The sequence below is a fragment of the Protopterus annectens genome, chromosome 6.part1, assembly GCF_019279795.1.
Source record: "Protopterus annectens isolate FY-2018-M chromosome 6.part1, PAN1.0, whole genome shotgun sequence".
Lineage (NCBI taxonomy): Eukaryota > Metazoa > Chordata > Ceratodontiformes > Protopteridae > Protopterus > Protopterus annectens.
Genome location: NC_056738.1, coordinates 507,399,328 through 507,421,508, shown reverse-complemented (window position 1 = coordinate 507,421,508; position 22,181 = coordinate 507,399,328). Strand labels below are relative to the sequence as shown.

Below are 22,181 nucleotides of genomic sequence, written 5' to 3'. Positions count from 1 at the left end.
AGGAAGAATGAGCAAATCCAACAGGAACTAGAATCAGAAAAAGAAAGTTGAAATTAGGAAGGTCAAAGAAAGGGAAAGGACATTTTTCCATTATGACACTGAATGTCAGCTTTAAAAGAAATGCAGTTAGAAAACTTTACAAGGAAGCAAATTCAAACATTATGTGAGACTGGTATCACAAGCGCAAAAAGACTAAATTAAAGCCTTGTGGGGGAGGTTGAATTAAACCAAGGTAATGATGCCTGCTAAGGAATTTTATTTCTGTTGAAAGAAACGTTTAAATTGCTAAATATGACAATAGTATTCCAAGAAGGGTACTTGTTGCAGATGTGAGAAGGCAGACTAGGGGTGTCTAGGCTTACTGTGGTACATGCTTATGTGGTGATAGGAAAAAGGATAGAGTTGTTAAAAGACTTTTAAAAATATGTGACTGAATGTGGACATATTAATAACATGAGGTATTAACTGTAACACAAGGAAAAACATCAGTATGTGTAGGGATGTGATGAAAATGGGGAAGTTAAGGTCAAGCAAAGACAGGCAGTTTACTTATACAAAGTAAAGCAGTACAACAAAAATTGGTTCCTTATTATCAGAAGGATTACAGGAAACAAAACAGAGAGTGGGCTTTCCTGACTTTATGGAGGTATGGACCAGAACTGGAGAAGAGTAAAAAAAAAAAAAAAAAAAAAATATATATATATATATATATATATATATATATATATATATATATTAATAAAGGCAAAGGGATTAAGAAATTGACAAAGTATAGTAGATACAAATGCAATGAAAGAAGAAAGAAGAGCTGTGGGGGATGATGAAGAAGAACCCATTTTGTATAAACTGGGCAGAATAGTGACTGATATTTAAGTGGAAATATAAAAAAGGTTTTTATGAGGGCAGAAAGGGAAATAAGGGACTTAAGCGAAAAAGTATAGGTAAGCAGTTAAAAAGTATTAAGAATGCTTGGGGTGAAGAGAATTTTAGGGTACAGAAAGAGATTTATGAGAAAAAATAAGGAAAAGGTAAAGGACTTTATTTATAAGCAGAAGTGAGTGTCTAAACTCAAAGAAGAAGCGGGGACACTGTTCCTAGGTAAAAGTATAAAATAATAGGAAGGAAATTGGAAAGCATGAGAAATGAAGAGAGAGAAATACTTGACAGGAAGCTATTTTTAGTAGTAGTGGTGAAGTATGTGAAGAAAATGCACGAGAGGGGAAAAAGAGAGAAGAGGAAAATTAACTGAAGGATGAGATAATAATAGAAGAGTTAACACAATATTAAATTCAATTAAAGAAAGTAACTCTCCAGGCCATGTTTTAGGGCATGATTTTCATAAGATATCAGGGAAAGAAAAGATTGTGTTTGTGAATACATTAAATGAATGGTTAAACGAAAGTGTGGAAAGTGAAGATATATGTTGGAGTGTTACAAAATGTATTTTTTAAGAGGAAAGCAAAGAGAGAGAGTGGAGAGAAAGTGAGAGAGATGATGTTAATAACTAACCGGTGACCTATAACATTTAGAAATATGAATGATAAAATTCTTATGAAAATGATACAAGTGAGGTTATCTAAGGAGATTGGATGGATTGCACAAAGGAAAAGAAAAACAAGCTAAAGGAATGCTGCTGATAATAAAGGAATTCTACAGTAGTGAGAGGAGAGGGATGAGAAAGGTAGTAATGGGTGGTGTACAGAAAGCATATGACAGTGTAAAGCAGTACTAAGGAATTATAATTTCAGTGACAAAGTAATAAATGTTATGGAAAACAGTAAACAAACATATATGGAATATAGTGATAGTAAAGGAATGGATAAGAACAATGTGAAAATACAGAAAGGGGTGAAGCATAGTTATCCAATAAGTGTAGTGTTACTTCTTGAGTAATAAGTGCTGTGGTAGTTGATGGAAGTTGGAAAGTAAGTGAACCAAGCTGGAAAACAGTGCAAGGAGTAAAAGTACCCCAGTCTGTGGTATACGCTAATGATTGGGTGATTATCACAGAAAATAAAGGATTGATTAAGGAAATTATGTGGGTATGGGAAGATATGTTGAGGAAGAATGGATTAAAGTTAAGTAAATACAAAAATGAGGGGTTTGTGTAAGCAATATTTAAAATCTAGCCTTCATTTTGGGCCTTTGTCCCCTCATTATTTTTGGCTTTGTACAGAATTCTAGTGCTAAGAGGTTATGAGTTATGCATGCAGCTACTTCCCCACTATATCAAACACTTTTCTCATAAAAGTACTCTCTAAATAATGCTACCTTTGAAACCATTCCTCCACATAGTCAACCAGAAATGTGATTGTCTAAATTTTTAGATACAGGAAAAACCTCTGAAAAATCCACCAGCTAGAAGACCCGAACTAACATCAACAAACATGCTTATGACATACGTCATTGTAACTATGTGCGGGTTACTGGTAATAAATTTCAATTAAGAATGAAAAAAACAAAAAAAAAAAACAAACATACAGTGAAAATACCTTATAAGCAGCACCTCCATGGATGATAGATTTGATGAATATTCCCAAATCAGATCCAGTCTCTCTGGATTTGTTTCCTTTAAGGCTCACACCCAGACCAGCAGAACCACTATCATTAAGTGGAACTTCAAACATCAGCTGTTCTTTATTTTCTAGTGAGGGAATTATGTCAGGTTCTCCTTTCTGTCAAAGAAAAGAATAGTTTCAACAGGTTAAATGTCAAAATCAAATTGCAAAATACACAAACACAAAATGAGAGGACATTTCTATAACTCTTCAGTATGCCACAGTCAAACATGCTTTCTCATACCTGATACAACAAGGCAATGGATTGACAAAAGTCTGCAAATTAACTCACTCAAGCCTATAACACCATTGTTGTATATTTCTACTTCATATCCATACCTCCTAATGGCATCCAAAACTTTTTTGAGCCTGGCGTCTTTAAGTGACTTAACAGCTAATAAAAGGCAGTATTAGAAAGTGCAAAGAGTTATTAACAAAGTGACACTAACATTGTTAATCTAAGATGTCCTACATTACAGAAATTAATCAAATTGTAAATTACTCATATTTTCATATTTATGTTCTTATTTTCATAAATGTGAGCTCTACCTGTTTTTGATGGTCATGTTGGAAATGCCATGGAGGGAGACATGAAAATTAATTGTCAATGTCCATTTATATCACACTATACCTAAGATATTGCTAGTTGTGTGTTACTAAATATGAAAATAAACATTTCTATATGCATTTAATACCATAAAAACAAATGACTTACAAACTGTTGCATGACATCAGGTGAAAACTTAAATACTATTGAAGAAAACTGTCTTTGATATTTGCACTTTAAGTTGCACATCTTTAGTTATATTCAGTGTTATTTATACAGCTACATATGCAATTAAGAATATGTTTTCATATTTCTGTAAATATCTCAATAAACATGCACTCAGAGGAATTTCTTGTTCAATTCTCAGCTGGGGTGCCTTCTGTGCAGAGTCTGCAAGTCCTTCCTGTGTTTGTGTGGGTTTCCTCTGGGTGCTCCAGTTTCCTCCCACATTCCCAAGACATGCTACATGTGGACTGGACTTTCCAAAGGTGTATGCGTGTGTGCGTGTGTGTGTGTGTGTGTGTGTGTGTGTGTGTGTGTGTGTGTGTGTGTGTGTACCTTCTGTGGAAGGTTGGACTCTGGGCTGGCAACTCCACACCATAAAATTGTACTGCCACACATTCTGCAGACCGATGATTCGCTGTGGTGACCCTTAATGGAAGCAGCCGAAAGAAGAAGTTGTAAAAGCTTATGTCTGGTTAACAAAAATGTTCTAAAAGTATACACCTAGGTAGTCCAGTTTCCAAGATATGATCATTTGTTTGTGAAAGTTTAACAAAAAAATATAATTGGAAGTTAGTCTGCATTATAATATATTATTTATGGAAATAATTTGAATGCACGGACAATTATGACTGCAAATAATCATTCTTACTGATAATGTTGCTATTTGTACAGTTTTAATAGCTTTTACGGCTCACAAAATATTTCTATTTGTTTATCTTATGCTTTTTAAGTTCATTTTTGAGAAAATGCTCTGGAATTCAAGATATGTAGAGGGCACTACAGGTGTGACATTCCACACCACATAGGTATTAATGAGTTAAGTGGAAACTTGTACAATTATGTTAATGATTCATGACAGGAACAATTTCTCATCTGACTTGCAGCAGGAAGCTTCTAAGCATCTCTAGAATCTCCTCTATGTGGAGAACACTGTACAATGCACTATATAAGCAGCTGTCATGCTACTTGATGAGAGTATAACACACAAAAGTATAAGCCAAAATAATTCTCATACAAATATCACAAGTAAACTTTCAAAGTTTTTTTTTTTTTTTTGCAGGGGCAGACTGCCACTCCTCCAATGCAATCCTCTCATTCCCTATGTATTTTTTTTTACTTATTTATTGCAACTCCAATGTGTTTATACTTTGGAGGAGTGGATAAAATAAAGGTCCTGAAATTCTGAGGCCACAAGTGTCACATGTTAATGCAGAGAAGTTTTGAAGGCAAGATTAACGTATCTACTTCACTGGCATCTGTTATGATAAAATACTTTCAGTGAAATCCATTTAAGTAAGCTATACTTCACAGCTTAGGGAGACCAACTGCAGACCATACTTTATGGCTGACAGTCATGAAAGAAATTTCAAGCAGGGTTTTATTTCTACAAAGAAATGCTGGTATTTAATTCCAAGACCTACTTACACCAGGGGTTACCATGCATGGCCTTGCTTGATCTGGGAGGTGGGTACTTTTAAACTCTCAGAAAGGTTGGCAAGAACGTTTAAGTGCATTTGTTTAAAGACGCATATGGCTAGGCCTCTTGTGGCAACTGTGGCAACTTCCCTAGTACTGTTTCTATTAGTAGTCCATGCTGGCTCTCTGCAGAAAAAACATACACTGTGCAGCATTAAGGAGTGATGCACCTTCATCACGTTCTTTATGTTTTGAAATACTGAATCTGTGGCTTCTTCACTGACTAAGTCCACAGTCTGTGATTATGAAGACAAAGATCCTCCATGACACTCACCTTACGTGGCTTAGCAGGGATGCTCCAGTTTCTTTTGGTAACATACAGCAATCAAGTATAGGTAGTGGGATATCTGTCAGCAGAAGATAAGTGAAATACAGATTTTTTTTCTTACAGGTGTTGGGACTATGTAGCATGAAGTGAGGATTTTCAAGGGGTACAAAATGAACAAACGGGGATATATAAAATGAAAATTAAAATTTTGTAGGTCCAGACGTCTGTAAACAGTAAAAAAAAAATCATCCACCTTTAAAGAATTCTGATATTGTTTACATTATTTTGTCTTCTGCCTTCCTTTGCAGCTATTTTGAACTTCTGATTTGTAAACATATCATCAGAAACACAGCTATAATATAGTGGTTTTTATAGTAAACGGTTACAGAAACAGCACTGGTTCGCTGCTACAACTGTGCTTGAGATGTGACAAACCATCACTTTGAACATATACAGACTTACAACTGGACACACACCTGTACTTGAAGGATAAATCTAAGGGAAATATTTGCTCTATTTTGACACTCTCCATAGATACACTTTGATGCAGTGCCATGGGCCACCACTGGTAGCAATCCTATAAAGTAAACAAGGGTATCTCCATCTACTGACTGAGACTGAGAGAAGCATGTCTACCAATTAAGTGCAATTCTGTTATTCTAAGTGTTTTTGGTTTGATTAATGCATGGCTTGCAGCATTCTATTAATTTATGCTGATGCTGAAACATACATTTAAAGAATGAAGGAAAATAAGCAAGTTAAGAAAACTAAACTGTATATAGTATCTCTACTCAGAACCTGCTTGCTATTTTAATTTTATTTTATTTATCCTTTGTAGGCTGGGCTAGTCCCACTAGGCTAGTAGCCTCTTTTCAGGGGAGTCCTGAGCTGATATTTGTACTACAAGGGGAAATTTAGCCCGGGCATCAGGAATCTTTTCCAGCTCTTTGGAGCTGCTAGATGGTGCCAAAGGGCTCCTACCGCAGCAAGGAAGAGGGCTAAGGGAAGCAGAAGCAAGAAGAAGGAGAGAAAAGCTATGGAGAGTCTGGAGGTGAAAAGTGAGAATCTGGCAAAGATCTGGTCAATAATGAGCTTCAGAATGTAAACAAAGATTCCTGTGAGGTGGATGTTACAAATGACCACCATTTATCTGTCTCCATGCAGAAAGTAGTAAGCAAGTCTACTGAAGTGGTGCAGATAACAAAAATGGTGCCAGAAGGGCTTGCAGATGATGTTAAAAAATAACTCCATGGGATGATCCAGGTGACAGTTCTGCTAATTCGTGTACTGACATGGTAGACTGAGGACGGTAATATGGAAAAGGAACCAGGTGATATGACAGCAGGGAATGCAACAGTTAAAACATATGCAGCAGTGACAGCAGGCAAAAAAGGAAAGCAGCAACAAACTGTAAGTAAAACTGTTTTTAAAAAGAAGAAAAGACCAACTGTAAGAATAAGAACAAAAAATGACACTAATAGATATTCTGTATAGGAAAATTTGGTAACTGTTCTTGATTTTACAGCACAGGAACTTCAGCCTTTTATACATATTTGGACAGATACTTTGTGTAACAATGTTTGAAATTAATGGACTGATTATGAAATTTCTAGAACTGTGTAACAAAAACAAAGGACATTTATCTGTGGAACAATTATTTGTTTTCTGGCAGTAACAAATGTTAAAAAATGTTACTTTGCCATTTATAATTAATGAACTGGAAAAAGAAGATGTAAGAAAATGTGTGCAGTGTCTGTCAAACTGTTGATAATACTGTGAAAGTAAGAGATGAGGCAAACTTATGGAATGGAGGGTGGAGGTTGGAAGTTGTTTTGAAATGTAAAAAAAAATGCAAAACACTTGCCTAGTGTTATTGTTATGGCTGCTCAAAGATGAGCATTAAGATATGCTGGCCAGCATAAATTATGTTTATCCCGGAGGACTTTTCTCATTTAATTAATAATTTTTCAAGATACAAGGTATCAGTGTAGGGAGAAAGGACATACAGCAAGAAGGTGAGTGCCTGAATGTAGGTTGTATAAAAAAAAATAAGGTATACTTTTGGATGGATTGTCAAGAGCAAACAAACAATGAAAAAAGGGGGAAATGGAAGAAAACATACATGGGGAAGCACAACAGTCTGGGGGAGAGGGGGAACTAGGTAAAGAAGAAAAAAAACGTAGAAGAAAAAATATGAAGAGGAAGATGAGGACAGTGTTTGCATACAGGATGAGAGGTCAGGAGAAGGGACTGATACTATTACTTTTCTGAAGTTCTAGCTAGTGAAAAATATAATTCTGAGGATCAAGGATCATTTGTACATAAATCCAGGAAAATATTCAGTTGGGGAAAGAGTAAAAATAAGAAAACTAAAATGGAAAAATATTTACCCTTAACTTAAAAAGAAGGAAAGGCAACAATATGATACTATTTTTAGCAAATGTGAACAGTACTATTAACACTGTAAAAGGATGGGGATACTGGAATGGTATGTTAAATGCGATGTGGTTGTTATTCTCTTAGAGAATATAAGATTCTTGATGTGTAAAGAGAGACTGCAAACAGAAAAAATGTGGGGTAGAAATATAATATAATTATATTGCTAAGGATGGGAAGGTTACCTGTTGTAGATGTGAGGTGGAAATGGCATGTTTACAGAATTATAGCATTATAACTAGCAAGGAAAGAGAATCATTTGTCTGTAAACCCAGGAAAAATACACAGTTGGGGAAAGAGTAAAAATATTCAATTAGGGAAAGAAGTAAAAATAAGAAAAATGAAAATTTTAAAATATTTCCTCAATTTAAAAAGGAAACGCAATCATTTTTAATGTACTTTCGGCAAATATGAACAGTATTAACACTGTAAGAAAGGTAGGGATACTGAAATGGTGTACTAAATGTGATGTGGATATTATTCTGCTAGAGGATGTAAGATTCCTGATGTGAAGAAAGAATGCAAACAGAAAAATAGTAAAATTTGGGGCTAGAAGTATAATGTGGAACTTAGGAAGTGAATCCTGTTCTGGACTGGATGTGTTGTGTAAAAAAAAAAAAAAAAAAAAAAAAAAAAACAGTGAAATTACTAACACTGGTAAGGATGAGAAGTTTAACTGTTGTGGATGGGAGGTGGAGAGTACATGTTTATAGAATTATAGCATTGTATGCATATACCACTAGCAAGGAAAGAGAATCTGTTTCATCAAATATCAGACTATGTGGTGATTAACGTGAAAATTATAATTGCAGGGGACTTTAATTGTGATTTAAGGGGGAAAGTAAAAAGACAGGGAAAAATGTATAAATTAAATACAGGAAATGATAAACAATGGTAAATTAGCTGTGTGGAACAAAATTCAACGGCCTTATAGATGGGGGCACTTGGGTATGAAACTGATTATTCTGTATTATCAGAAGGTTTGAGGTAGCAGTTGATGACACAGTTCTGATGGGTTTTTAACACTGTTAGCAGTATGGAAGTCTTGCTAGAAAAGGAGTATATTAAAATAGGAAAAGGAATAAAAAGAATAAAGGAGAAATTATGGGATAAAATTGGAGATTGGAAAGTACTGCAGTTATGGAAGTATCATAGAACATAAGAGTAAATTATTAGTATTGTAGTACAACATGTGGATATTGTGTACAAGAGTAAAAAGAAGGAAAACAGGAGAGAGAATGGATGATTTTTAAAAAATCCAGAATATGTTAAGGACGAAATACAAAATAAATTACTACTAATGAATTGGATGAAATATTTAGGAAAATAAATGTTGGCTTGTATCAGTTCCAGATGATATAAGGTATGGAATGTTCAAGAAATTAAAGGATTGGCAAAGTCAGTATTTTGTAAATGTACTGAATGAATGAATGGTTGAAGGAAGGGTTTTGTTTACAGTTATGTAGTGGGAAATTAAAATGTATGCGGAATAAAGATCAGAAGAATGAAATAAAAAAAATGGAGACCCAACACACTAAATATAGAATATACACTTTCTATGACAATAATATGAGGACAATGGAAAGAAGGATGAGAGATATTATGGGAGAAACTGTAAATGGTATAGAAAGTGTATATAGTATAAAAAAGGAAGGAATGTCTAGAATTGTCATTGGTTGTGAGAGAAATTGTGGATGATATTGTAAATAAAAGAGAAGATGTGAAAAGTATGGTAGGGGATATTAGCAAAGCATTTAATACATTAAGACATGATGCTTTGTGAGACGCTATAAAGAAGTATGAAATAGGTAATAGAATTAGGAGACTGTGTATGTCAACAGTACAAGACAAGGATGTCCCATGAAGGCAATACTGTTTGCACTTGTAATAAATGAGATACAGTAAAGCTTATACAAGGAAAGATGCTAAATATGTGATGCAAAGGGAGGTTGTGATTCCAGATGTTTTAATGTACACAAATGATACAGTTGCTGTTTCTAGGAACAAAATATGTATGAGGGAAGTGCTGGTTTGTCTGAATAGACATTTAAAGGCAATGGGAATGACGTTTAATAAAGATAAAAGTAAGGGCTTGGGTGATGTGGTAAAGGTTGTGGATGTGCATTTTTCAATGAATAAAGTGACTTTACGAAGGGTAAATTTAGGAAAAATTACATAGTTATGATCCAGTGGGTGGGTCTGATAAAAGAAATTTAAGAAACATGTCTTCGATTGAGAATGTATAGATTACTATTCCAGAAAAAGGTTTATCTTGTGAATTCTGTATTAATGGGAAAATAGTATATATGTAAAATGTTTATATGATCCAATAAAAATGAGAAACGAAAAATGTGCAATTTGTGTTTTCTTTCATATGGGGCTAAAGATTAAAATCAATCAACTGAAAAGAGGTGTGCTGTATATAAGTGAACTTGAAGGGAGACTGGGGTTAATAAATCCAACTGTTTATTTTGCTTCTTTAAACTTATAGAGAGTATTAAAGTGGGTAAAAGCAAGAGAATGAGTACTTAATAGTGAGAATGTTTAGCTACAAGTATAAAAAGTTCTGGGAGATGAAGAGAATAAGAAAGAGAAAAAAGAATATGAAATTAAAAAAATATCAAGACAAAATAGCATCTCTAGTAAGTGTCCCTGGACTAGCTGATAGTTTTTTTTTAGCCAAGTCTATCTGGAAGGTGTAGCCCCACTCCATTAGCTCTGCTCACTTTGCTCCCATTCCCCACCCATCCCCCATATCATTACCTTTATACCTATCCATACAACCACACGCCCTCACTTCCTCTCAAATCCCCCACTCCTCTACTTCCTGTTCTCATACTACCTCCCTTCTTTGCTCCTCCCCACACATACCTACTATCCACTAACAAAGACTACTATACCTTACTCCCACCCCTTCCTCTCATCCTCTGTTCTACATCCCATAAAGTGACGCCTCTTACAACTCAAACTATACTCTTACCTTCCCTATTCCTTATACTCTATCACCTCACCTCCTATCACTCACAATTACCTACTCCCTATTTCCATCCCTCAAACACCACTCTTAACCCAAGTACTACACCACAACCCTATCTACTAATTTGTCCATCCATCCTTCCCCCCACCACTTCTATTCCTAAAATAAAAATATCTCCCCCCTCCCCTTTAAAACAAACAAAAAAGTCTACTTACTCAAATTAAAACCCCATTACAAACCTCTACTTCTATCTGGTGACATTCATCCTAACCCAGGCCCTACAGACACTACCCTGAACAATAAACCCCTGTATTTAAACCTGCCAACCCCTCCAACCCACAAAAAAGTACAGTTTTGTACCTACCATAAATGTAGATGTTCGAAGATCCACATTGCTGCAGTCCTGACACTTGGGTAGTCCGCTGTCCCAGTCGGCCCGAATACCAAAGTATAAGGCTGACGTCGGTCAAGGCGCATTAGTCTGACGTCAGGACGTCAGGGTACAAATGCGCATGACCGACGTCATTTCCTCAGTCTTTTCTTGCCCCAGATGTCAGAAGACCCTAAAAAGATAAGGCCAAACCAAAAAACAACAACACACCAAACACCCTGTACCAAATATATGTACAATATATACAAAGTCAGAAAGGTACAATCCCACCCACACAACCACCCCTAAACACAGAGGGGAAGGAGGGAGGTAAATTGGACTGCAGCAATGTGGATCTTGAACATCTACATTTATGGTAGGTACAAAACTGTACTATGTTCTTCATCTCACATTGCTGCAGTCCTGACACTTGGGTAGAATCCCAAAGCAGAGGTAAGGGAGGATGGCAAATCACAGAGAAGCAGGAGCTGACAACATGCCCTGTAAAATAGCAGTGGCAAAACCAGCCCTAGATTTAGAGTAGAGAGGAAGGTGGTAATGCTTAGAGAAGGTATGCACTGAACTCCAAGTAGCTGCCTCCAAAATATCCTTAGTTGCCACCCCCCTTAGAAATGCTGTTGAAGTGGCAGTAGCCCTAGTGGAATGAGGCCTAATCCCTGCTGGAATCTCCTTGCCATGATGGGAGTAACAGAAAGTAATGCAAAACCCAATCCACTTAGAAATAGTTTGTTTTGACACAGGCTTACCCTGAGAACTCAAAGCAAAAGAAACAAACAACTGCTGAGACTGCCTAAAATCCTTAGTCCTGCTTAAATAATAACGTAATTGCCTGTGTACATCTAAAGTGTGCAAAATCTTTTCCCCCTTATTTTGGGGATTTGCATAAAAGGTAGGCAAATGAATAGTTTGGTTTAAAGCCACACTAGAAACCACTTTAGGCATAAAGGAAGGATTAGTACGTAAAGATACCCTATCCTTATGAAAAATCAGGAAAGGCTCAACCGCCATAAGGGCCTGCAATTCAGACACCCTTCTTGCAGAGGTAATGGCTTACAAAAAAGCAGTCTTCCATGACAAATATTTCAATTCAGCAGTAGCTGCAGGCTCAAAAGGTTGTAGAGTGAGTTTCTCCAACACAAAATTGAGGTCCCAAGCAGGAGTAGGAGCTCTACGTGGGGGTCTCATATTCTTTGCCCCTCTAAGAAATTGCTTGAACAAAGGATGAGAAAACAATGGTGGGTCACAATCATAATGAGCTGAAATTGCTGCAGCATGAATCTTAATGGAAGAGAAAGACAAACCTTTGTCCAATAACTCAGTAAGATATTGAAGAGCCACACTCAAATTTGGCTCAGAAACATCCAAATCCTTTGCTGCACACCAAAATAAAAATCTCTTCCATTTTCCTGCGTACACTTTCCTTGTACTAGGTCTTCTGGCTTCCATAATCACATTCAAAACTTGTTGAGGAAGCTGAGACCTGCTATGGTTCAAAATAGAATATGCCAGGCTGTTAGATGAAGAGAGTGAAGCTTGACATTGAGTAGATGCCCGTCCTTCTGAGACAATAGGTGTGGAATCAAAGGTAAGGGCCATGGAGGCTTCTTTACCAGACTCCTCAGCAATGGGTACCAGTGCTGCCGAGGCCAATCTGGAGCTATTAAAATCATCCTTGGCTTGTCTTGTCAGACCTTTAGGAGTACCTTTGGGAGGAGAGGCAGAGGAGGAAAGGCATACACATGAAGATTTTTCCAACTGAAAGAAAGAGCATCCACTTTCCAGGCTGTGTGATGAAACCTTTTCGTGCAAAACTTTGGCAGCTGGTGGTTTAGTGGAGAAGCGAACAGATCTATGTCTGGAGTTCCCCATGACACTGTCAATGTCTGAAATACATGAAGATCCAGTTTCCACTCGTGGGGATCCATGATTTGCCTGCTTAACACATCTGCTAAGGAGGTCTGTGCTCCTGGCAGAAACCTTGCTTGAAGATTCAGTTGCAAGCTTAACGCAGTCTCCCACAAAATCATTGCTTGCCTGCATAGAGGATAAGAATGTGTTCCCCTTGTTTGTTGATGTACCACATGACAGTTGTGTTGTCTGTTAGAATCAACACCTGCCCTGGAAGAAGTAAATCCTTGAAAGCCAGTAATGCAAACTGGACTGCTAACATCTCCTTCATGTTGATATGTAGATGCTGCAGTCTGGCAGGCCACTTGTCTTGTATCCACTTTCCAGTCAGATGAGCTCCCAAGCTGTGTCTGAGGCATCTGTCGTTAGAATCTGACTCGCCTCTGGCCGGGTCACAGAGAGTCCCTTGTTTAGGTGACATTCCTGAGCCCACCACAAAAATTCCTTTTGAATGCAAGGTATTATTTGAATGACAGTGTCCAAATCCTGGCAGTGCTGTGTCCATACATTTTTGAGATACCATTGTAGCTTCCTCATATGCAGTTTGGCATTGGGAAGTACCAGAATACAAGATGCCATGAACCCTAAGGCTTGAAGGACTGTCCTTGCAGTCAGCCCGGACTGATGAGATAGTTGATGGAAGTAAAGAGAAAGATTCTTTTGTTTGTCCGGGGTTAAAAGGCCATCTGGGTTGCTGTATTCAGTCTCACACCCAGAAAGCACATGTCTTGAGAGGGTACTAGACTGGACTTTATTTCGTTCACAGAATACCCTAGGCATCTTAGCACTGCTATCACATATTCCAAATGCTGAAGAAACACGTCCCTTCCTTGAGCCAGAATCAGGCAATCGTCCAAATAAGGATAGATTTGTATTCCTTTCAGCCTGAAGAAAGCTATCACTGGAGCCAGAACCTTTGTGAATACTCTGGGCGCAGTAGATAAGCCAAAGGGCAATGCAGAGAACTGATAATGAGAATTCCCAGCTCGAAAACGCAGATACTTCCTGCAAATTAGTCTGATAGGAACATGAAGGTAAGCTTCCTTGAGATCCAAAGTTACCATCCAGTGATCTTTGCCCAGCAGAGGTAAAAGCTGTTGTAACGTCAACATTTTGAACTTGGGAATGTCCAGATAAGTGTTGAGGATAGACAGATCCAAAATTGGTCTCCACGTGTTCCCCTTTTTTGGTACTAGGAACAGGCGAGAATAAAATCCTAGGCCCCTTTCTGGCACAGGAACCGGCTGAATGGCCCCTATTTGGAGCAACAGAGAAATTTGCTTGTGAGCCTCTTTCCTTTGTTGAGGAGGAATGTCTGGCATGCCTTTGAAAGGAGGCAAGGTATGGAAATAAAACCTGTAACCGTGGTGAATGATATCCAATACCCATCTGTCTTGGGTAATTAAACTCCAGTTTTCTTTGAAAAGTGCCAACCTTCCTCCCAAAGGTGCTGCCAGACAAGAAGATTCTGGCAGCTGAAAAGGCAGGTCATTGGGTCTGTTTACAAAAGGACTGACCCCTGCCCTCACCAGAAGACTGAGCAGGGGAACTCCCTGTTCTAGGCCTAAAAGAACCTAGAGCTCTGCCCCTACCACGTCTAGACCTACCCCTAGACTGGGAATCATAAGCAGGATATGTCCACCCCTTGGTAGGCCAATTTCTACTAAACTTCGGAGGCTGAACCTGCAAAAAATCTTTAACAGTCTGCATAGACTTAGCCTTGTCTTCCATTTTCTTTAGAACTGCTTCCACAGGTGAACCAAACAACACATCAGATTGTAAAGGAGCATCTAAAATCCTTGTCTTCACATGCTCAGCTAAATTCTGATCCCTCAACCAGGCGTGCCTGCGAAGAACCGAACCAGTGGCAGCCACCCTCGAAGAGGCCTGCACAGCATCAAAACCACATTGCAAAGAATGCTTACCCACCTGTTCAGAAACAAGAACTAAATCCTGCAACTCTTTACACTCAATACCTTCCGCCAAAGCATCTACCTTAGACTTTAATTGTGAAAGGAGATAATTTTGGTATTTCAACATGTGAAACTGGCAATTCAAAGCTCTCATGGCCAAAGTGGAAGAAGTATACACTTTCTTTCCCCATCTATCCAAAGCCCTTGCCTCTTTATCTGGAGGAACAGGATTTTTAACAACAGAAGCCTTAACACCTTTAGGCCCCTGTGAAACAGTTTCTGGGTCTGCCCTAGGACTCTTAAAAAGATACTTATGAGCTTCAGGCACCCTATAATATCTATCCGGTTTAACTGGAGCAGGAGGCAAAGAATCAGGGTTCAGAGAAGCCTCTGCAAAAACATCCTCCACCACATCTAGAACAGGAGGTATAGCTAAAGGCCTATGCTGGGGTAGAAATAAAAATTCCCTAAGCCTTTTCCTGGAATCAGAGAAATCCTGACCTTCCCATTTAAAATGCTCCCTCATGGAATGAAGAGTTCTCTGAAAATGAAAAATCCTCAGGAGGAGAAGCAGAAGGAGTAGAATCATCTACATCAGAATCAGAGTAAGGGGAATACTCCTGCAAGTCTTCAGCCAAGACTCAGAAGCATCCGAACACTGCGCAAAACTCCCAAGCTCAGGTTCCACCCTAGGCCTCTTATCAGGAGGGGGCATAGAACCTCTAATCATTGTAATCAAATCTTCTGCCATCTTAAGCATATGCTTCTTAGGTACAGACCCTGAAGAACTAGGGGTAACACCTGAAACAAAACCTGGCCTGCCCCTGGGAGAAGCCTTGGAAACAGCAGGGGAGGGCCTAACCACCTTAGGAAGGGAGGGAAGAACAGCTACCTGAGAAGCCCCTTCCGCCTGGCCTACCTCCTGAGAGGTCACATCTTGCAGTAATAAAGTCTCTCCCTGGGATTCCAAAGAAATTTCTGGCTGAACCTCTGGCTCCACCGAGCCCTCTAAAGAACCGACGTCCGGTTCTTCCAGCCTAGGCTTTGCTGTTTTGTCCTTGCGCTTTTTTGACGAAGCGGGCGTCGGAGCATCCGACGGCATTTTATAATTACACCGCTTCCCAAAAACTAACCTGGCACAATCTAATCTTCTCTTTATAGTGCGTTTGTTAAATCTAGCACAAGAGCGACAGCCAACAACGTCGTGCTCAGGCCCTAAGCAAGGTATACACAAGGTATGGTAATCCCTATGAGGTATCTGTTTCCCACAAGAAATACAGTTATTCACTTTTTCTGACATCCGGTAAAATACTGAGGCAAGAAAAAACCAAAATATTCCCCAACGGGGTACTTAGCCAACTTGGATTCGGTCTGAAACTCTGACTTCGGAAAATCTCAGAACGCCAACCTGCACTTGCAAAACTGCTTCTGCATCGGACCATGCGGCAAAAAAGACTGAGGAAATGACGTCGGTCATGCGCATTTGTACCCTGACGTCCTGACGTCAGACTAATGCGCCTTGACCGACGTCAGCCTTATACTTTGGTATTCGGGCCGACTGGGACAGCGGACTACCCAAGTGTCAGGACTGCAGCAATGTGAGATGAAGAACATCAAGTACAATTCTGCTCTATCAACGTCAGGAGCCTTCTAAATAAAGTTCAAGAACTCCACGCTTGGATAGCTAACTATACTCCTGACATAGTTACCCTAACTGAAACATGGTTAAAACCACACCAGCTGGACAGTGAAATCATCCCTCCTGGCTATAATATCCTTAGATTACATTGACCTAAAAGAAAAGGAGGAGTCGTCTCCATACTCTACTCCAACTGTCTCTCCCAAATCAGTCCCACACTAGACTTATCCTCCTTCTCACCAGCTGAACTCCTACTTACCAACTTCAGACTTAACAGTTTCAATACCATAACTGTCACAGCAATCTATATTCCCCCTGGTGATAACATTCATATACTTGAGAACATCCTATCTCACCTCTCACATACCATCCACAATGAAATAATTATACTGGGAGATGTAAATATTGATTGGCTTACAATACAAGCTCCCAACACTACTTCCTGTATAAACCTACATGGGTTTGAGCCGCTAATCACAAACCCAACCTACATTAATAAATCTTAACTACCTAGCTCTCTTCCTGACTGGATATTGGTCTCCCACCCTCAAAACTATCATAACTCCCAAACCCTTCCAAATGCCCTCAGCGACCACTGCCCTATAACAGTTGCCAGACATACTCCCCACCTTACAAAACCTAACAAATTTATTACCACCCACTCAATTTCACATTTCTGTCCTAACTCCTTTATTCACCAACTCTCCAAAATTAACTGGTCTTAACTCACCACTCTTCCTTTAGATGAAGCTGTCCATTCCTTCAACGATACATTCCTAAACATTCTTAACTCCCTTGCTCCTCTTCGCACAATTAGAATCAAATCTAATACTGCTCCCTGGCTCACTAAATCTACCAGAACCCTCATGAAAGACCGGGATAGGATATGGAAAATGTGGATTAGGACCCCTACTCTTCTTCAGAAATATAAAGAACTGAGAAATAAAATTAAAAAAATCATTCATTATGACAAAATAAACTTCTATGCCAATCCTCCCTCTACTCTCAAATCAGACCCAAAGAAATTCTGGAGCTCTAGTAAATAGACTCTTCATCCAGGAAACCCTTCCTCTCCTAACCCATGTTCCAATGCAACACCTGAAGACATAGCCAACAAATTTAACAATCATTTTATAAACTCAATAACCTCCATAATAAATTCGCTCCCCCCAGAAACAACACTAGCACCCCCAAAAACTCTATACCTTTTCCAAACCCTCTTAACTCCTCCTCTCTAAAAGCAGTATCAACCAGCTATGTAAAGTCATTACTCTCTAAACTTAAACCTTGCTCCCCATCTGTTGACAAGCTACCCTCTTATGTCCTGCAGATTGCTTCTGAACCTCTTGCCTATCCTGTATCCATCTTAATCAACTGATTCATTTCTGAATCCTATGTCCCCACTGTATGGAAACATTTCTTTACTCTACCCATTCACAAAGGGGGCAACTCCTCAGACATATCCAACTTCAGACAGATTGCCATACTCTCTCCACTCTCAAAAATCCTACAGAAATGCATTCACAAGCAGGTAATGCATTATTTTCACCAGGAAAACCTTCTCACACCCACACAGCATGGTTTCCATCCCAAGCATAGTACAACTACTGCACTCATATCATTCATCAACATAGTCTCCCTAGCTTGGGATAACAACACACTTGTCTCATGCCTATTCCTTGACCTTTCTAAAGCCTTTGACATGGTCTCTCACCCACTCCTTCTAGATAAACTCACTAACTTACATTTCTCTCCCCTCTATCTCCTGGTTCTCCAGCTATCTCTCTACCCACCAGCAATCAGTTAAATGGCTCTCTGCACTATCCTCCCCTCTCACTGTACAAATGAGAGTCCCCCAAGGGTCCATACTTGGACCACTCCCTTGCTCTACTCCTCCTGTCCCCTGTCATCTCTTGTGCAATATGCTGATGAGACAAATGTTATAACCACTGCTGACAACCCAACGGACCTCCACTCAACTACCCAAGCATCCTTCCACACCACTGAGACTTGACTTAGTGATAACAAACTAATACTTAATCCAAACAAAACTAAGCTCCTACTCTTCTTCCCTAAAAACATCACCACACTCAAAAGTACATTTGCTGTCTTATTCTGCAACAACACGATAATCTCAGCTGAATATAGTACTAAATTGCTAGGTGTTACAATAGATTATCAGCTTAAGTTTAATCTCCATGTTACTAACTCAGTAAAAAGAACTCATCAGAAACTTGGGACACCTTTTCTGTAGCAAGAAATACTTAACACTGTCCGAATAACTCTCTCCCAGGCTTTATTACTCCCAACACTCCTGTACAGCTGCCACATATTCACAAACCTAAATTCTACACTTATTTCCAAGCTTGAAACTATCTATAATAAAATTGCCAGATTTGCAGCTAACCAAACCTACAAGTCACACCACTGCTTAGCACTACAGCAACTAGACTGGCTAGAATTCTCTCAGCTGCTCCAACTATACCAACTACAAATCATCTACTCTATCCTCTACCTACCCTCCTTCTGCCCCAGCCTCTCCACTATCATATACAAATATTCCCCTGCAAGGATGTTACGCAGCTCAAATCAAGAATTATTAGAAATCTACAAACCCATAACCAAAATAGGCTGCCTTATCTATAACTATAACCCAGCTATATCCTGGAACCAACTCCCCTTGGAAATAAAATCCCTCCAGCATAGCAAAAGTTTCAAATTAGCCACAAGAAAATACCTAAAAACAAAGTGGTCTTGCCACTATAGCCAACCACCCTGAAACCACCATCCTTTCACCTATGTCACCACCTCACTCAATGCATCTTTAACACTATTCCCCTGCCTCTTCTACCTCTTCCCTTCCTCTATCTCTAACCACTCTTAATTATTACTGTCTCAAAACAACCTACTTGTCTAGTCTGTTTCCTATACTCTACCTCCCCTACATCTCCTACTAGCCATTCTTACTTTCCTTTCTTGTTTCCAAACTCCTACACAACTAGATCCTACCCACTTTAAATAAGCATCTGCCTAACTATTAACTCATTTTGCTCTAAGCAGCTTAAATAATATTGTAACTAGTCACATTTTCTTCTGCTAATTGTTTAAAACCTTGTTTGTAACAACTCACATACTTGTCTGCCAATTGTTAATACTCTGTATAACTGAATTGCCCAAGGAGCTTTTTTCCTCTCCAGGTCTCTGCTTGTAAGATCCTAAATCTGATTGTTACTACTATGTTACTAAAATTTAATAAATTGTTTTCTAGTCTTGAGGAGCTTTTCTCCCCGGGTCTCTGCTGAAAATGAGCCAAAAACTCAGCCAGACTGACCCGGTTAACAAATGTAAAATAAATAAATAAAATAAAATATGGAAAATAAAACAATTATGATATAGAGAAAGAAAAAAAGAATGTGTTATAATACTGTGATGAAGAAGTGAGTAAAGCCATTAAAGTAAGGAAAAACTTGTGCTCCAAGATAGTAGAATGTGAAGATTTCTTATGGAGACTTATTAAGTTATCAGTAAAGGGGAATATGCCACATAAAAAGAAAGTTGAAAGAATGTGTTTATTTTGTAGGGAGGAAGAACAACAAGGTACATTTTTGAAATGTGAAAGACTGGTGCAGCTCTAGAAAAAGTCGTATGCAGAAATAAATTGAGAGAATTAATTACAAACAACACAAATATAAATACATATATATGCATATTATAAGAACAAGAATAAGGTATATGCAAGAAGGGTAAGATAAGAATTTATTTCATGTCATATAGGTTATTTGGAATGAAAGACAATGGAATTTTGTTTAATGGGAAATGGATTTTTACAGATGTATTGTGAAAAAATAGATTGTGGTTGTGGAAGTAATAGTGGGGGACAATTATGGAAGAACATTAATGAGGATATAAGAAAAATGATAAACAGTAAAAAATAGAAATGTATATAAATATGACTGTAAATATGTACACTTTGTAAACACAAACAGCGTTTTCTATGTTGTGTTGAATAAATGACCCTACTCTTTTTGACAGGTGCCACTGGATCTTTTACATCAACCTGAGCTACCACCAACTCAAGCAGATTGGGCCTTGATTTAATGTCTCATCTGAAGTATGGCACACTCAAGTGATTAACACTCCCTTATGATGCATTGCAGTGTCAGCAATAAATCTACCACATGTGTGAATAGATCCCACAGCCTTCTGCACCAGAGGTGAGTATCCTACCTCTTGCACCACTGACAACACTTGTTCTTGGTAAGAAGAATATTGCCTTGTGTATCATGTATACTCTGAGAAGTCTGACACAAGGTAGTAAAGCACAGTATTGTAACTGCAATTCATAGATTCGCAGACCATTACTAGGCTAATGATCCAAGTGGCCTTTCTAAGCTTAGCCAAGTTTTCCTGAAAGAATAATGATGTCCTGCATCCAAATAAGACACTAAATGCCAAACATTTGTAAGCTACCTCTGTTCATAAGGGACATGGGTGCCAGGTCTGGTGTAAATTTCCTATTCCCCATCCACTTGTCTAGGTTGTGCTTAAATTGGGTAATAGACAAACTCAGCTTCATGTGGATGGGAAGCCTGTTCCAGAGAAGGGGCAGTCTCTGGGACACATCAGCCTCTCCAACATGTTCTGTTTTAAGTCAAAGGCAAAATTCAGGTCCTTAGACCTTGTATTTCTGGCATTCTTCGACTTACAAATATGTAGAAGATTCATAAGTGTGGATTTTGCAGATGCCTTTTAAGCCAGGCATAGATCACCCCTCAGTAATCTATAGAAGACTAACTAGAGGGAAAGGGCTTTAAGGCGCTCTGCATAAGGCAGGTTTGTTATGTCTTGTATTATTTTTGTAAGGAACCTTTGAGGTCACTCTAGTTGCTGCATATGCCTGGTCGGGTACATACCAAAGGGAGCACTGTACTCTATGACTGGTCTAATAAGGGACAAGTACAATGGGATAATGACCACTTTGGACTTAGATGCCATGTCCGTACTTATAAGTTGCTCAACATAAAAGGATTTCCAAACAACTATGCCCACATGGTGGTTGAAGGTAAGGCTACTGTTTACGTAAGTACCCAGATCTCTGACCACTGGGTTGACTCTTACGGCTGTATTATCAACATGGTAATTACCCGGGATGGTTGATTTTCCAAAGGGTACAATTGTGTATTTCTTACCACAGAGTTTAAGACCATGGCTTTGGCACCATTTATTAGTCAGAGATAGACCTTCTTCAAAAATGCTAGTGTCTGCAGGGGAGTTGATGATAACCCCCACCTTGCAATCATCTGCAATCGTGGTTAGCCATAACCCTTCAGCATTTGCTTCCATTTCAGAGAAACAGATGCCAAAAAGGAGTGGGCCCAGTACTGAGCTTTGGGGGACTCTGTTAGTGACGGTCCCATTAATGGAGATGGCCTTACCTATTTTTACCTCCTGGGTCCTATCAGTGAGCCAGTTTTCTATCCAGCTGGTGATAAAAGGGTTTATACCTAAATCAATAAGTTTGTCTACAATGCCTGAGTGGGGTATTGTATCAAAATCCTTGGTCAGGTCAATGTAAGCTGTGTGCACAGTCTTACCTTCATCCATTGCTTTCTGTGACCCTCTCAAAAAGTCCACCAGATTTAATAGGCATGACCCTCCTTAAAAAAAAAAAAAAAAAAAAAAAAAGACTATGATGGGTCCAGCTTTTGCAGAGTGCCTATATCCTCATTTATCATGTCCATGATGATTCTTTCCATGGCCTTGCATATGAGGCTGCGCAAAGTCTGGTGGTGAAATGCTTACCTAAATCCCACTCTAAACCACAGCTGCACAAAAATGGCCAG

At 38.7% G+C, this 22,181-nt stretch overlaps 1 protein-coding gene across 1 annotated transcript in view; it reads right to left on the bottom strand.

The window, feature by feature from the left end:
* The window catches only part of PARD3B (par-3 family cell polarity regulator beta), a 5,075,916-nt gene that overhangs the window by 2,372,241 nt on the left and 2,681,494 nt on the right, over positions 1-22,181 (bottom strand). The window contains exon 15 of the mRNA XM_044075955.1: positions 2,493-2,675. Within this exon, the coding sequence (XP_043931890.1) occupies positions 2,493-2,675 (183 nt within the window). The remainder of the gene's footprint in view (positions 1-2,492; positions 2,676-22,181) is intronic.